At 43.3% G+C, this 17,915-nt stretch overlaps 1 protein-coding gene across 17 annotated transcripts in view; it reads right to left on the minus strand.

The window, feature by feature from the left end:
• Nucleotides 1-17,915, minus strand: part of MAN1A1 (mannosidase alpha class 1A member 1) — a 200,951-nt gene that overhangs the window by 18,897 nt on the left and 164,139 nt on the right. For 13 of the 17 annotated variants that reach the window (XM_040627720.1, XM_040627715.1, XM_040627719.1 and 10 more), the window contains exons 12-14: nucleotides 8,944-9,132; nucleotides 4,795-4,886; nucleotides 1,739-2,796 (exon numbers count right to left, since the gene is read on the minus strand). In XM_040627720.1, coding sequence (XP_040483654.1) covers nucleotides 2,762-2,796; nucleotides 4,795-4,886; nucleotides 8,944-9,132 — 316 coding nt within the window. In that variant the 3' untranslated portion in view covers nucleotides 1,739-2,761. Of the gene's footprint in view, nucleotides 1-1,738; nucleotides 2,797-4,738; nucleotides 4,887-8,943; nucleotides 9,133-15,943; nucleotides 16,222-17,915 lie in introns of those variants that run through there. The other 4 variants (XM_040627725.1, XM_008691161.2, XM_040627726.1 and 1 more) reach the window with 3 other exon arrangements.

Below are 17,915 nucleotides of genomic sequence, written 5' to 3' on the forward strand. Positions count from 1 at the left end.
AAAGGTAAACAAGGTTATCAGGTATTAGTTTGCCAATTGTCCTTTTTTGAAGATAGTGGCCCAATCATTTCTACTACTCTAGCCTGCGACCTCCCGTGCGGCATTGTTTTCTCAGCCAGGCTTGCAAAGCCACTCCCCCACCCCCGGGATAGCCTGGGTGCTCTGGACATTTCTTTGACATCCAAAGAAGGGTTTTGAGAAAGGAGATTGATGGGGTCCATTCAGGAGTGTGCTCTTTAGGTGGAAAGAATAAAAGGTAAGTGCATTTTTATGATAGCTTTCAGTCATCCTGAACACCTACCGACCTAAGCAACCCCCTGAGTTTATGCCCCTTGTAACCCTCTGAAGAGTACTCCGGACTCACACAAACTCAGGGACATGCTGAGTCTATGAACAGAGCGTGTGGCGGGAGATCTTTCTGCCTAAAATCTCTCATTAGAGGAGGAGAGGGCTATGCTCTAGTCTAGTACCTTAACGAATCCCTAACGAACGCCAATTTCCATAGCAGGAGGGACAGCGTATCCGGGCTCTTTCCCGGCTAGGACCTAAGTGGCTACAGTAGATTTTAAACTGGGCTGAATGGAAATTATGAGGCCAAAAACACGGGGCTGGTCCTGGTCCTGAGTCTACACTAGGGAGGCTTCTGTGTAAATCCTTGCTGTTGCTGCTGCTGCTGCCCTATGATCTCCAGCTGCAACTGGGATAGAGGCTGAGTGGTCTCTATAATAAGCCATCGCTCGTGCCTCAGGATGGCACTCAACATGGTCATGTGGCTCAGAAGAGGGTCACGAGGGTCAGAATGCCAAGGGCCCGCTTCTGCTTTTAGAAATTTTATGGGTTACAGTTCTCTGAGAGGTTGGCTGGTCCAGGAGAAAGAAAATCTTTAGGAAGTCAGGGGAATTGGAGTCATGTGTTCGGAAGCTGCTTACCCCAGGAATGAGATGAGCCCAGAGCCAAGGACAGGGTAAGAACGGTGGCAGAGGGAGGGTCTAGGTCACTGGTAACATGCCCAAGTTCATAGCAACTCGTAGCTCATTCTGCTACTCTGGCATTTTTTGTTTTAAAACACACAACAACATCCCCCTCCCCCCTTTTCTGGAAGTAAATGACAGGCAGGGTTAAAGCAGACATTTATTAATTAATAGCATGAACTTTAAATAAACGATACACACACTTAACTCCAGCCCAAACACTGCAGTTTAAAAAATTATCACATGGCCAACAACCCTTGCCAATATATTTTTACAAGGCTGTTAAGCACTGCCAACACTCTGCAATGTTGAGCCAAATTACCCTGGATTATTGTGGTACAGGCACAACACCATGTTTTTGTGAAAGAGTGGAGATGCCAGGGGAGCAATCTATATAGTTCATGAACGTGGCAGTGGGAGGCAGAGGTGGCCGGTGGCAGCCAGCCTCTTAGCGCTGAGGCTCCGTCCTCCGTACCTCTGATGGCCCGTGGGCAAACAGTTCGGCTAAGTGGGACATCTCCTTGGGAGGCAGGAAAACCCAGATCTGGGCTTTGTCTTTTAAAACCCCAAGAATATACCTCATAAGTAGAGGTAGGAACTTCTCCCAGCCTAACCTTTGCCTCAGTGTATGTTGTCCTGTAAAGTGCCAGTGATCTTTTCCGAGAGCCGATCTCAACCCTGGCTGGAGCTCAGCTTTTGGGAGCCTGGTGCAGGTCTCCTAGAGATCATCACCCTTAAAACAGACCCCGCACCCACCAAATGCTTACCGCATCTGTGCCAGGCCAGGCCGCCGCCTGCCTTAACAGACGCGTCCCCCGGTCCCCTTCCGGAGCCTCGCTGCTTCCCAGCGCTCCCAGTGGGGCTTCCTTCCTGCCTCCCTGAGGCTCCTCTTGATTCCCTGACCTTTTGCCAAATTGCATGATTAGTCAGCTGTGGTTCAGTCTGTCCTTCAGCACCGGGAGATGCTGAGGCCCCGAGTTTGGCTAAGATTGACTGGTAACCAAACCAGATTAGAGCTGAGAGGCTGCCATCTGGCAGGCGGGTTACTCACATCTGGCTTTTTCCAGAGGTTCTCCACACAGCTGGCCCTTGCCGTGCACCGCTCATGATCACAGGGCAAGCGGAGGTGTGCAGGGGCTGCCGGCGAGGGCATCGGGGGTCACTGGGGAACAGCGGCCACGCAGGCCAGCCACGTCAGCATGACACTCGCCGTGGAGCGTGAGTCCGTGTGCCCTAACTGTTGACTGAATGAAGAGATCAAGGATTTCCACCAGGGGAGACGCCGTGAGAGAGGGAGAGGAACTATGTTTTATACTAGAAAATGTAGATAACTAGTCCTTTTCCCGGCACCAACCACTCTCCCCAGCCCAACCTCCACCGTCTGAAGGAGGGATGATGGGGAACAGGTAATGGGGATACACTGGCCTTTTCCTTCCCTCCCCTGCCGTTTTTCTGCCATTAGACGAGGGTACGACGCCTGAGCAGGGAAGGAAGAGGACTTGAGCCAGGGGAAGTCAGTGTATATTATCTCTCTCTAAGTCAGTATATATTATCTGTACAATAAGACCAGATGGCAAAGGGCGAGGAGAATGCTCCTTCCTTCAGGTGGCTATCGAAATGAGAGGGGACATGAAGCGGAAGGCGAGGGGTCCGCTGCGAATGTCCCGGGGACCATCTGCCGTGGCGAGGTGAGGGGCTGGCAGCAGCCGGAGGGGCAGACTCTGTCAGGCAGTAACGCGCCCTGAAGGGCCCGCTCGCGGTCCGCCTCCCCTCCCCCAGCCCGGCTCTCGTCATGAAACGCTTCCTGGGCCACTGTGGTTGGAACCTGGAAATGCAAAATAAAAGAACAAAGAAAGTATGGTGCCAAGCCAGTGCAGTCTGTGCTTGCCATCTGTGAGTTTTCAGAGCGGTTTTGCTTCCAACCTCCCTCCAGAGGCGACTGACATTATTTTCATATGCAGAGCTTCCCATATCCTGGCAGCGTTCTTTGGCTGCCAGAAATAGAGTATCAGGGTCGACAAGCTTCCCCAGAGATCCGATCCATTCAAGGAGAACCTTCTCTGTGGCTGCCCCCTCCCTGGGACTGGGGCAGCGTGTGCTCCCAGTGGTGAATCGGGTGTGAGACGCGCTGTCTGGAGGAGGCCCCTGCGTGGCGAGAAGCCGGGAGGGCGGTGCAGCTCTGCTTCCCTCCTCAACAGCAGCCCAACATGGAGAATCTGCAATGACCCTGTGTTTCTTCCTGGAGAATTCTGAACTTTTCCCCTGGCTTTCAACACTGACTTAGCCTGGCTCCACCCTGCTTATGCAACTTGTTTTTAACTTGTCCTCAACATCCCATGGTGAGTCTGGTTGCCCTGTTGGCCTTATTCTTAAATTTCTCATCTTCCATAGAATCTTCCAGGTCCCCTGGCTCTCTTCCTTTCTGATCCCTAGTGGCGCTTAGCATGCATTAATTCTCTCTCTCCCAAAGCTCACCCTGGTCTCTTAGGCCAGTTTTGTTTCCCCAACTCAGTTAAAAATGCACTGAGTTCAGAGTCACTACCTAAGTCTTCTCTCAAAGCCCTCTCTTGGTAAATACAGGCAAGGGTGGCACTTTCCCTGGGGTTCAGGAATTGGGTCTCCTCCCTGCGACCAAACACTTTCAGCTGCAACCTGCTGTGGGACAGGGAGGGACCAGGCAGCTAGTTCCTGGAAGGGGAAGAAGAATGGGGAGCTGCGGGGCAACAATCTGGATGAATAATTCCTGAAATTCATTTACATGCAAGTGGACCAGATCCTGGGAAGGCCACTAGGGCCCCTGCCCCTTCTTGTCATTGCTCATCTTCTCCCTCTAGGCTGAAGGGTAGGGCTGGAAAGGAAGCCACAGTGTATGGTCTGAGGGGAAGGAACCCACACCACCTCACTGTGCTGAGCTCCTCCCTGGGTGGGGAGGTCCATGTGAAGGAATGAGATCCCGCTTTTGGAAATTTGACTGCAGTAGACGCCCATCTAAGTATCTGCACCTCTGAGGTAGGGGGAGACCTCTCCTTCTTGATGCCAGCATTTTACTTCCTCTCACTGGCCACAAGATAGGTGGGAGAACCCCAGCCAGAGCAGTTGCAACTTGCTTCTCCTACCCCCAAGGAATTCCAGAGACGGGCAGCACTCCAGATTCCCTGTGCTTAGCATTCCTCCCCTGGGAAGGCCCCCACCTGCTCTCTGTCTCTTCTCCAGTGTCCTCCTCCCCCTCCTTCCCAAGAACCTGCTGGCCCACATGCACTTCATGCCCCCTCCTGCTTTTCATTCATGCTCTCACACACCTCACTCCTGCCCTGTCTCCTAGGCGTTCCTTGATCTTCCATGCCCCATCCCCTTGTTCCATTGTATCTTTTTTTTTTGAAGATATATTTATTTATTTGAGAGAGGGAGATAGAGAGAGAGTGAGAGAGGGTGCACAAGTGGGGGAGGGGCAGAGGGAGAGAATCCTCGAGCAGACTCATCACTGAGCGTAGGGCCCAATGCAAGGCTCGATCTCACCACCCTGGGATCAAGACCTGAGCCGAAATTAAGAGTCAGACTGAGCCACCCAGGCATCGGCCCCATTATATCTTAAGTCGTTGGCTTTAGGCAGTCCCTTTGCCTGATAACCCAGAGAGCTCCTTGGCTAATTCTTCAAATCCTTCATGCCTTTGTTCCAATCTCTTGCTCTCAGTGAGGTCCACCCTGACCACCTGATCTTCATGCCACACGTACAGCATGTACTATACCCACGCTCCTGATTGTCTTACCCTGCTCCACGTCTACATTTTCCCATAGTTCTCATCTTCTAATGTTCAATAGTCACCGTATTTATGAAGTTTATTGTCTTCTGCTGGAATGCCAGCTGCCCAGGAACAGGAAGCTTCATCTGTTCGTCCACTGATGTCTCCCAAGCACCTGGAATAGTGATTGGCACATGGTAAGCATTCACTCAATCAACAGCTGAAGAATCACTTAAAGAGAGGCCACCCTAGTCTCGATCTAGCAAGAGGCAGAGCTGGATTCAAACTCCAAAACTGGTCATCTTGCTTTCCTATCCCAGAACCCATGGCCTGTCCTGGTGAAGAGCACATTATTGGCTGCTTGAGAGATGCCTGGTAATTAGATTTCCCCATCGGACTGCTCCCTCATAGCAGGGAGACCAGACTTATGTCTGTGAACACAGGGCTTTGCTTTGTTTTTCCTGGGCGACAGGTCTGCTGGCAGCCCGTGTGTTCTGATGAAGTGGCATGCTCCTGGTCACAGGGCACCAAGCTCTGCGGTCCTTGGCAGTGTCCTGAATGGGCTTTCTGGAAATAACACAAGCTGTCGGGCCCACGCTGAGTGCTCAAGAAACATGCTTGAGATCTCTCCAAGTCAGACACCTGTCAAATCCAGAATTGGCTCCTGGCCTTGTTGGAAGGATTTGCTCTCTAGGAAATGATGGAGGGAAACAGCTGGGGCTTATAAGGCACGAGCTGGAGGTGCCGGGGCAGGACAGAGCCTGAGAGGGTGTGAGGGAGAATCAGGGGAGCAGGGGCACCAGGCATCATCTGGGTGGCTGTTCTCTGGGCAGAAAAGCAGCTGAACCCTGAGGGTTGGGTTGCTTCGGTGGTTTTGTCTTTTTTTGCTTTTAATTAGAGTCTAGGGATGGAGGTGCTTTACTGTGAAGAAACCATAATGTCAAGGCAGAACTGGGCCAACCCTTCACCAGTTTTCTTAGAACAGATTCTCTCCTGAACTCCCATTCACCTGATCCTTTTACTTGTTATGCTTGTGGTTCTGGTTTCTGTTTTGCTTTTCTTGTTTTTCTTCCTGTTGTTATTATGTTGGTATTAAGGACAATTTTCATCATCATCTTGATAGCTTGGCAATAAAAAGTTACACATTGTATGGATTCTGGGTGAAAGGAAACATTCATATTTATTCTCATACTTAGCGGCTCAGTGTTAGTGGTTCTAGGATAGCCTGGGAATTAATGTTTTAATGAACACCCCTACTGCTCAGGAATCCCATTCTGGAACATATTTATCCAGTCAGAGAGCAGCCTGTTAGGCTGGTATTTGGTCAACAACAAGCATTTCTTTCCCACAAAAGAGAGTAATGGGATTAATTTAGCATTTCCTAGCTTGTGGCATCTATTTCGACATAAATCTCTATATAGAGATCAATTGCACATATAACCATAAAACAGAGTATTTGGGGAAATATTATGATGAGGAAAATTGGAACACAAGCACAAATCAGGCCTTGGCTTATGACGTACAGGAAACCAATGCATGTTCTCGGGAACAGCACTTAGAAAATGGACTTAATGAAAATAAATCACTTCTATATAATTTCCCGTTGCACAAAGTTGACATCTGTAGCTATCTCAGTATTTGGAATGACCATGGCATTGTTTTAATTAATCCTGGGTGATGCTGGCTGATTCAATTTTGCTCCCGATGGATATACATTTTCTCCCCATGAGTTGCTTTGTAACAGAATTTTTCAAAGTATGTCTCAGGATTCAGATTGTTACTTTTTGATCACCTAACAAATGAATAAAACACATCTCTTAAACAGTACTCCGGTGACTTGAGAGACCATAGTTGGCTTTCCAAAGTGTATAGTTTATCAGGACGCACTTTCCCCCTGGCTGAGCTCACCCGGTCGAGCAGAAAATAGAGTGTCACACACAGTAGCAACTGCCTGTTCCACACGAGCATCTCTTCCTTGGTATTCTAATAAAAGCTCCCAAATGGATTTAAAAAAAAAGGCTCACCTTCTTCACCATATGTTAACTGGCATCATGGAGGGAAAATGAGCAACTTTAGCAAAATTCTCCGGATATAAATGGGGCGAAGAACCTACATTTGGGGAGCTCCTGGGTTGACTGGACCAACTGTATTTACTTGGTGACTGTCGCATCTCTCTAGAATAGTGGTTTCCAACATATCTCATCTTCTTTCCCCTTTGAGGGTCTGATTAAAATTTCAGATCCTCATCCCTGAAAAATGCACATACCCTCACAGACCCCATCTGTGGCGAGGGCCCCTAGGTCAACAATTGCTCATCGGACACCATACTAGCGGTTTCTTATCTTTATACTCTTTAGTGCTTGTGTACTCTGGAAATGCGCCAAAATGTTGTGTTCACACTGAAACGTGTATACATGCTACACACATAATATGAATGACATTTTCTCCATTAGAATGATTAAAGGAAATAATGTATGTGAAGGTATGCCATAAAAAGCCAAATTTGAGAATGTTGATATTATTATTATTTGCATGGGGCATTTAAAAATTCAGCACTAAAGCTGCTGGTTGATGTTGCAGCAAATAATTTATTTTATGGAAACTGCTCTAAAATATGACCTTTCCATTCTTATAATCCAATGCCTCATTCTTCTTCTTCCTCTTCTTCTTCTTCTTCTTCTTCTTCTTCTTCTTCTTCTTCTTCTTCTTCTTCTTCTTTTTGAAGATTTTATTTATTTGACACAGAGAGCACAGGAGAGCACAAGCAGGGGGAGTGGCAGGCAGAGGGAGGTTCCCTGTGGAACAAGGAGCCAGAGGCAGGGCTCGATCCCAGGACCCCTGGGATCATGACCTGAGCCAAAGGCAGACACTTAACTGAGCCACCCAGGTGTCCCCAAATGCCTCATTATTTTTGTTTCATTTTAGCGCTTCATTTAAAAAACCACAGCATGCCTACTCTCCACCATTTGTGGCCTGGGTACTTTTGGGTGCCTACCATATTTAAGGCCATTTGTGTTCTGTAAAAAGACCACTTCTCTGTGGTACCCTGATGGGCTTGCAACTTACTGTAAGTCCAACAAACGTCTTGCCAAAAGCAATTAAATCCTGACCTGAATTAGTAATTTTATTAATTACATTTTAAACAAGCTAATTACTTCTTTGTTTAACTGATTTCTTGTTATAAACTGGTTATAGACCATTAATGTTCATTAATATACCACATTAGATTTCACATCTCCTGTACCATAAACGGGAGATAAAACTAGTCAACACTTGCTAGGATCGGTTATAAAGGATGTCTGTTGTAATCACCCTCTCATTCAGCCTTTGGAAGCAGATAACCACTCAAGAACAATTTATGAGCTTGCTAATTCTTTTTTCCCCCTGTGCCTTTAGCGGTAATATACAACTCTGATATGGAGAGTCCTCAGGAGTGTTGTCTAAATGAAATTCTTAAGAGTTGGGCGGAAAATAAATTATGAAAGGAATAACTTTGTCCCAGCATATGGTTTATGGATAGTGAGACTTTTGCTTAACATTTGGGGAGGAGGAGTAAGGAATGGAGAAGCTGGGAATGAGAGAAACAGACTGTCTGAGGGAAGAGTAGGGAGAGAAACAATGTTTATTCCCCATTTCGAAAAATAGCATCTTAACTTAGTAGAATCACACTTGAAGGAGCGCATTCATGCAAAATCTTTGATAAAGAGAGACCTTTGAATATACACGCATTTGTTGAATGCCTCAAAGGATGAGTGCCATCTATTGATATGGATCGAACTCAGAGAAACAAGAATAGAAATTTTATCCATGCTCTTTTAGTCCATTCAGGCTGCTATAACGAAGTTCCATGGACTGCGTGGCTTATAAACATTCATTTCTCATAGTTCTGGGGGCTGGGAAGTCGAGATCAGGGTGCCAGAAAATTGATGTGAGGTGTCGTGTGAGGGCCCGATTTCTGGTTCCTCATGTGGTGGAAGGGGTGAGGGAGCTCTCTGGGTTCTCTTCCGTAAGGGAACTCGTCCCATCCATGAGGGCTCACTGTCATGAACTGTTACCTCCCAAAAGCTCCAAATATCATCACACCAAGAATTAGTTTTCAACGTGTGACTCTTGGAGGAACACATTTAGTCTACAGCACACACTCATTTATTAGGTACTTATTATATGCTAGTGTCAAGGATGAGTAGGCATCATTATAATATTTTTCTATAAAAAAGGGAAACATTACTTACATGTTATCTTCCAGCCAATCAATTTTGGACTTTGAAGTTGTTCCAGTTTGCCTCCTAATACTGCAAATTTGTTTCAACCAATCTCCTAAGCTGGGTATTTTGGTTGTTTCAACTTTTCCAAATAACACACAGTAGCAACAACTAGCTGAAAATACATTAGCAAAAATAAGGAAAGCTCCAGTCCTGATTCTGAAAAAAAAAAAAAAAAGACAAAAAAATGCTTAAATTCAGGAGTCACAAAGCATTGCTAAACAATGCCATCCTGCAACAAAATGATCGAGTTCGGCAACAGGGACTGGGGGTAGTAATTGTTGACCAAATTACAGTGCAAACTGGACTTACATTTGTCCAATTTGTAAAGTTAAATTGCTTTTGACAGGTTGTTTTGATCTAAATCACTAGTAGAGAGATTTAGACTGGCAACAAATACTTCCAATAATAATATAATAAGTACAACCATTTCGGCTTGTACAAGTGCTATCAGAACAAAAAGGAGCAAGACAGAGAAAGGTTCAGAGGTGACATTTGAACCGGGCTTGGAAGAGAAGGCATCGCCATCTAAACCAAGTGAGGAATGCAGAATAGAATGCTCCAAAGTGTCTTTTCTTAAAGTACTTTTTCTTTTCTCTTTTTTTAAATCACAGGATTCTGTGCTGCTGAGTACTATTAAACTAATAGAGTCAGTGTCTTAAAAAAATCTAAGTTCTCTCTCTTGCATGATCATTTAGCTTTCATCATTTTTATGCTCCACTAAGTAGGACATAAAACTAGCCTGATGTATTTGGGTTGGCAGCTAAAGGCTTAAAGAAGTGCTACTATCAGTCATATGAAAATTTGGAGTTAAGATCAGCTGTGATCGGAGGCAGGGCGGCCAAGTTTAATCACTGACTTCTTCAACAGTCATTTTGATCGCCATGCTTTCTGCAGGTTTAAGTCAATCTGCTCTTCTGTTCCCTGAGAATAAACACTTCATGGATTCACAGATTTCCTTCCCTGAGTCTGTTCTTTGAAAGCACTTGTTAAACTTGTTTGAAATTTCATGGATGGGCAGATGTGGCTATTAACTAGCAAATTGACTACTGAGATATGAAGACTCAAAAATACGTCCAACATTTTTGCTGTGTAGCTCAGGTAGGGTGCATAGATCATTGTAATCAAAGCTCCCAATCTATCAGTTTCTAGCAGCTGGTAGTCTTGTTTTTGTTTGTTTGGTTTTTTGTTTTTTGCTTTGTTTTGTTTTGTTTTGTTTTAGAGGAGGGGGTAGGGGGAGAGGCAAAGGGAGAGAGAGAGAGAGGGAATCTTAAGCATGGAGCCCGGCATAGCGCCCGATCTCAAAACCCTGAGATCATGACCTAAGCCAAAATCGAGTCAGAGGCTTAACCAGCTGAGCCACCCAGGCACCTCATCTAGCAGCTGCTAGTCTTAAGGCTTGTTTTTTCTATGAAAACCTCTCAAGCTAAGCAGAGATCCCAAATGGTGAGTCTAGCTATAGTCACTTTTGCCAGACATTTACCTGTTTTCTCTCATATCTATTTCCTGAACATCCTCAGTTTGGATCTGCACTTCAGTGAACTACATTTCCCAGATTCCCTTGCCTTATTTTCCTAATAGTCTTGACCAATGGAAGGTGTTGGTAGAGATTGGAAGGTAGAAGATGGGACGAAGCCAGGGTATTTCTTCCATTCATTGTGTTTCTAGTGGTGTCTCTAGCAGTTGTTAAATCACCTTCATGATTCTAATTCCTGTTGCGCTGTTGTTTTCCTCTACAGTTTCAGTTCCTGCTGGAAAGTCCTCATTGTGGATCTAGCTCATGCTTTGACCATTTCTGATCTTTGATGACATCACCTCCACCTTGTGTCCTTCCATTTCCTGCCCAAGATAGTGGCATCCTGCCAATGCTAATTCCTGACTTGAAATCAGATTTCATCATCCCATTTGGCTTCTCAACTCTCCTATTACCTATGCAACTAGTTCCCTATGTTAAATTTCTTCTTTTTGAGACAGAGTGGTTTCTGTTTTCCTAGCTGATACACCACTTGTAATAATTACAAAGATAACAACCATAAAAGAACACTGGAGGAATTCTCACTTTAAATGATCTCTTGACAATGTGATGCCTGCTCCTGAGGTTTCTATCCACGAATTTTGGTACCTTAACCATCAGAATCACGGAAAATGGAAGGTCTCCATGACCTCTTTTGACGTGCGGGGCACATCAGTATTTTAACCAAAGATCTTAGGGCAGTTCCTAATGCGTAGTGGGGAGCCACTCACCAAGTGCCTTCTGCCCAGTAGAGTAGTAATTAGCACTTGATCTTGGATTTTTCTCATTGTCAAATGGATTTTTTTTCCCTTCTGTTTCTAGCTTTTTATAGAAATACCATGGGCAAAAATGTAAAGTAACGTATATTTGCAGGGTGGGGGACGGGCACATATGTCTCATTTTTTCCCTTTACACCTTTTACTCCAAAATAGAATAACACTTATTTTAGAGAGCATTCAAGATTCATTTTAAACAGAATATCCTCTACAGTTAATCAATAGATAAAGACTCAGGAGAAGTCTTTGCTCCTGCCTGGACGTGCTGAAACTCCTATTTAAAGATTGAGCTGTGTACAGGAGCCAAGAATGCTTTTTGGTTTGGCAGCCTTTATCTGATCTTTGGGAGAGGTTAAAAGCCTAGATATACAATGTGGAAATTTTTGAAACTTCTCCTTAATGTAATCATCATTGTATGAAGGAGACCAAAGGAAAAAAACAATCTATCCTATACTTTTTTAAAGTGGCAAAATAAATCCCAAATCTTGTAAAGTCATTATATTTATTTATGTTCTGTTCATGGTTTTGACATATGGTTTTTTATCCAGCGTTTAAAGAGATCCTGTATATTGATTTATAATAGTGACAAGAGTCAGATTTTCAGGGATCGATTAATTTCTCTAAGATCCTTTGTTTTTCTCCCTCTCTGTTATTTGCTCATTTATATTAACGCCTCCCCTAGAAGTGAGAGGCAAGAAGATAAGGTGGATGAGGGTGAAAATTCTAATCAGTTAGTCACTGTTAGAATGGTTGATGAAAAGACCAGCTCGGGAAAAACAAGATGAATTTGTTGGAAAAACAAGATGAATTTGTTAGAAAAAAATATGATCATATAATTATTAACAGATATACTTCAGACCTAGAATCCTTCGTCCTATTATAAGAGAGGACTACGGAAAGGCTGCAGACCCTAGAGAGGGAGATCTTTATCGTTGACATCACTGCTAGTGCCCATCAAGTCTTTCACTGACCTGAGAAAACCAGCCCCAGATGTGTGGGCATGCCGTTGAGCAAACTTTATCTATGATGTCTGAAATGACAAACACGGAGCCCCTTACCTCCAAAACAAACTAAACAAGCCAAACCCTAATGGAGTTGAGACTATGTGATGTGTCTGTTCATCTTAATGACAGTATTCCAGAAGCAATTAAAGTGGAGGAACACAGCTTGGACTCCTATGGATTTTCCCTGAGACAATTGATATAATGTGAACATACTGAAAGATGAGAAACTGTCCTATTTTTGGTGCGTTTGCTTTTGCAAGTACAATGATGCAAATTTTCTCATGACAGCTTATAATTAGGTATCTCACAGTTAAGGTAAACACTAGATTATCCACTAAAAATAGAATCTGCATTCAACTTTGAGTTAGTAGGACCCAGCAGGAGCTGTGTTCTGTTGGAGGCAAAACTCGAGATGAAAAATTATGTTTATATTTTTTTAACAGAAGTTTGAGATTTTTTATCCGTTTCTTAACAATTTTTTCATTCTTTACCAAATGCTTAGTGTCTCCTATGTGCAGGAAGGAACGGGGGCAGTTGGGTTGGGAACAAATACATACCAGCTGCCATATTAAGTCCTGCATTTATGTTAATGAATAAGCCCTGGCATTTTCCTTTTTAAGTTTTACTAATTTTTTGTGCATATTTGCCTTTGTTCTAGTCTTTAGCTCCATAAAAACAAGAAGCAAGTCTAACTTGCTCCCTGCTGAATCTCTAGGACCCAGGATAGTGTCTGGAATATTCTTGGTGCTTACTATTTGTGGAATGAACGAATGAGTGAAAATAATGACACTATAGTATGATGCATGTGAATAGAAGTGTGGCAAGAGTGTGGCATGCCAGGAGAGGCAAGGGGAACTTAGAGTACTTTCTTAAGCAGAATCTGGAAGCCCCTCTTTAAAAGCTAACAGTCTTGGGGGAACCTGGGTGGCTCAGTCGATTAGATGTCTGCCTCTTGATTTTGGTTCAGGTCATTTTCTCAGTGTTGTGAGATTGAGCCCCGTGTCAGACTCTGCACTGGGTGTGGAACCTGCTTAAGATTCTCTCTCTCTTAAAAAACAAAAACAAAAACACCACCAAAACCCAAAAAAACCATCTGGGGTGCCTGGGTTGCTCAGTCAGTTAAGTGTCCGATTCCTGGTTTTGGCTTGGGTCACGATCTCATGGGTTGTGGGATCGAGTTCAGCAGGGGAGTCTGCTTGAAGATTCTCTCCCTCTGCCCCTCCCCTGATATGCTCTTTCTCTTTCAAATAAATAAATACACCTTGAAAAAAAAATCTAACAGTCTTATGTTCTTGTGGTGGGGAGTAACAGAAGAAGAGGGAAGGGTACTCTCACATAATTCATGTTCCCAGTGCTGTAGAAACTAAGGCCTTTCCTTCTTTCTTTCTCTCTCTCTCTTTTCTTTTCTTTCTTCCTTTTTCTTTTTCTTTTTTCTTTTCTTCTTTCTTTTTCTTTTTCTCTTTCTCCTTTTCTTTCTTCTTCTCTTTTTTGTTTTTAGTGGGATTAGCAGACAAATCGACTCAATCAAAATCACTATGCATTTTTCTTTGGATGTGATTAGTTTTAAGTCACTATAAGTGATTTTCAAACATATAGGCTGATTTTGGGAGCAATACTGGTTCTTCCAGAAGAGTTATTTCAGCAATCCTTCCTAGTTCATAAAATTGAGATTGTTGGTTGTCAAAGCTTCTCTGGGATGAACATAAAACTACATTTCAGTTTAAAAGGAGTTCTTAAGTTGTAGCCACTGTTTTAACAGGCAGCGTGCAAAAATCATGCAGGGCAATCTCTATTTCTTTTCTTCTATAAATGCTGAAGGAACACCTTTTGTGGGGTGCCTGGGTGGCTCAGTTGGTTAAGTGTCTGCCTTCGGGTCAGGTCATGACCTCAGGGTCCTGGGATCGAGTCCTGCTTCAGGTTCTCTGCTCAGTGGGGAGCCTGCTTCTTCCTCTCCCTCTGCCTGCCATTCCCCCTGCTTGTGCTCTCTCTCTCTCTGACAAATAAATAAATAAAATCTTTGGGGGAAAAAAAAGAACACCTCTTGTTTTTCAATAAAAAAATAATGGAAAGGTCTTCAATTAGTGCATGATACAGGTGAAGAAAGAGCTGGATATCTGTCTTCTTATGTCAGGAAATAAGTGCTAAACTCTGACCTTGGAAGATGAGCAGTAACATGTGTTTGACACAGTCTGGAAGAATGGCATCCAAAAAAGCCAAGGGTAGTTGGAAACAGCAGGAAAAATAATAGCAAATGTGTTGTCATAACAAAACAAGCTGGAGACTTCCCCAGGGAGAGGACAGATGATTCTTTTACAGGATGTAAGAGCTGAAAATCGGGGCTGAAACTTAAGGAATAAAGGCATAATCCTGCCAGGTATAGAGCCAAAAGTTGTACATATATTAGCTATTTTAATTCTCAGGAAGTAGGTACTATCACACCCATTTTATGGATGAGGAAACTAAGGTTTGGGTGCTTGTATTTGGGTGTGGTGGTCTCTTGTCCACACATGAAATGTTCCTACTGTGTCCTGTTCACAACAGACACCATTCAGGGCATAACCTAGTTGCTACACATGGGCTAATCGCTCCTCTCACTTTATAGACGAGGAAACTGAGATGTGAAGACTTTGATGCTTGTCCCAAATCACACAGGAAGTTAATAAGAGAGGTAAGTTTAGAATTCAGATGTCTCGATTCTTAGCGAAGTCAACTTCCTATTTGCCCAACTGCATCTACTTTCTGCCCTTTTTTTTTTTTTTTATATTCGACAGAGAGACAGCCAGCGAGAGAGGGAACACAAGCAGGGGAAGGGGGAGAGGAAGAAGCAGGCTCATAGCGGAGGAGCCCGATGTGGGGCTCGATCCCACGACGCCGGGGTCACGCCCTGAGCCGAAGGCAGACGCTTAACCGCTGTGCCACCCAGGCACCCCAACTTTCTGCCCTTTTTACACTGCATCATCTAAAGAAAGCAGACTAGAGGGACTTCATTTGTTAAATGGCAGATCTTAAAATGTATATAATTTTGCAGCTCTGGTTAGGACTACATAAGACACAAAGTTATCAGTTTGGCAATAGCAAGACAGAAGAGGAATGTGAATAGCAGTAAAATGGACTTAGGGTTATTTACTCAGGGACATTAAAGTGTGTATCGAATAGAATGGTGATGAGATTTTGCACAAAGACGGAAGAATGTTTGTTTTTCTGTCACTAAATAGAGGCCTTGGGTTACAACAAGCCAAAGTGGTCGTGTCCATGAAATGGGACCCAAGCACTGTGTCTGCCTTAAGAAGTTGATCTGGTGGTCTCCCACCCTGCTTTTAAGAGGTGATTCTAAGCCATGGAGTTCTATCCACAAAGAACTACAAAAGAGTTGCAAAGTCAGGAACAAAGTTCCAATGGGTCTGTGAAGGAGGATCATTCACTTGGTCCTCCTGGGAGAGATGAAAAGCAAAGCAAAACAAAACAGAACAGAACTCTCCGGTGCCAGTGGTTTTGGAAAATGCTGTTTGAAAGCAGTACATTTTATGGCCCTATTTGCAGAATTATGAATTAATATGTGCTCACAGCCTAAGGCCAAAATACGCCGGTATGTGGAGTTTTTTTTAAAAAGCTATACATTTATTACTGTTTTCTAAGGTTTCATGGTAATTTGCATTCACTGGAGAATTACACAGATCTGTGACACAAATTTACATTAATTTATTCAGTAAGTAATGCCATGTTTAGGGGGTTCAAAGTGATCATAATAATGGCGAGCCAACAAATCTGATGATTAGCATTGTAATGAGCGCGGATAGAAATGAAGGTATTCTTCGGAGGTCGTTTCCAGGAGCGTCTTATATATTCACATGGCACACAGCCAAACTAGGAATTCTGTGTCGTTTGTGCAAGTGACAGTCTCGTTCAAACTCAGCCAGATCAGAAGAAACAATTTGAGAACCGACTTTAGAAGCAGCTATTGGGAAAGGAAGCAAAGTGAACAGTCACTGACTAAAACAGCAGGGATTGAAGTTAATACTTTTGAAATTTCCCTCAATAAGAAGAATTAGGTTTGAAAATCCAATGTGAATCTAAGATGTGTAGGTGTATGGCTTCTTGTTCAGAAATGCTTTTGTAAAAGGACAAATCTGTTTCCGAAGTGATCCAAAATATGTTTCAAGTTGTTGTGCTTAAATCCTAAAGTAGAAACAAGATACGCTTGTCATGACTTGCTAATTTATTCATTATTTCTCCTGCTAGTTTTGGGACTTCCACCTCCCTCTAACTCCCAGTGCTGGTTTCCACCTTCAGCATGCATGGGGAGGACAAGAAGACTAGTTCAACATGGATAGTCCAGGGCCCCACCACAATTTTGATTTGCTAAATCTGGGGTAAAGGCATAAAAATCTGCATTTTAATAGGACTTGCCAGAGACTCTGATATAGGTGGATAGTGACACCTTGAGAAAGCCTGAGACCAGTTTTCTGAATTTACACCTTTATTTTGGAGTGGCTGGATGGATACAACATATGCTGTCGTATATTGTTCTTTTTTTTTTTTTATTAGCATAAATCTTACCAAATCCCTGTGTCTGGAAGCACAGAGCAGGACAGAAAGCAGTTCCTGTCCTTGGGAAAATCCCCCAGTTTTCTCATGTTTAATATAAGAGAGTTAGACTAAATGCTGTCTAGACTCATATGTGGTTCTGATACTCTATATGCCTATCTGATGCTTGGCAAATATTTCCTGAAGATTATGACTCAAGTGTTGGCCAGTGTGGATGGAATGGGCCAGGAAAAAACAGAAATCAGTCTTTGGTCCATTAAATCAGTTAAAAAGATTAAGGAAGATACCCCTCCCCAGCCTCACATTTCAGCCACAACTGAGGGAGCTGGCATGGCAATTAGATATATGAACTCTATGCCCAAATGAGAGACGATGTATCTAGTTTTGATAAAATTTTTAGCAACTGTCTACATATAATTATCAGAAATTAGATGTATTGACTGCCAAGCTGCCATCTCTGTGTGGATGGTTGATGATTAGTATAAATAAGAATCATGTTTAGAATATCTTTTAATAATTCTGTCAGCAATGAGTAGACATTATTTGTGCTACAAATAACTAAATTCAGAAGGTTCCCATTTGTGTAGCTATAGGTTAAGTGAAAAACCAATTCCTTTACTTGATACTGCAGAAATAGTTTTCTTATGAGACAGGGACTATGAGATTAAATTATAGAAACAACAATAGGCTATTCAAATAATAACACTGAAAAACTCTGTATTAGAAAAATTATGACTTACCTTTTTCTGTTATGTATTTTACACAGGGCCATATACGATATAAGTGGTTTAAAAAAATCTGTTGGTTGGGAGTTGAATCAAGCCATAAACACATATTTACTCCATATTTCCTTAAAATGACTATAGGTAGCAAGAAAAACAAATGCTCATCCTATGATTATTTAAAATAACAGTGTGTTATGTAATACTGATACCTAATATTTTTTAAAAATTTACTGATTAGAAAACATTGGCAAACAGCCATAGCAAAACTTATGAATATAAGGTCCATTCATTCATTCAGTCACCCATTCACCAGACATTTCCCTGTGTGTCACCAAGTGCTAAGTGCTACTTGAGACACTGGGGATGGGCCACCTGGTGA

The sequence above is a fragment of the Ursus maritimus genome, unplaced genomic scaffold (assembly GCF_017311325.1).
Source record: "Ursus maritimus isolate PB19 unplaced genomic scaffold, ASM1731132v1 scaffold_13, whole genome shotgun sequence".
In the NCBI taxonomy this organism is placed as follows: Eukaryota; Metazoa; Chordata; class Mammalia; order Carnivora; family Ursidae; genus Ursus; species Ursus maritimus.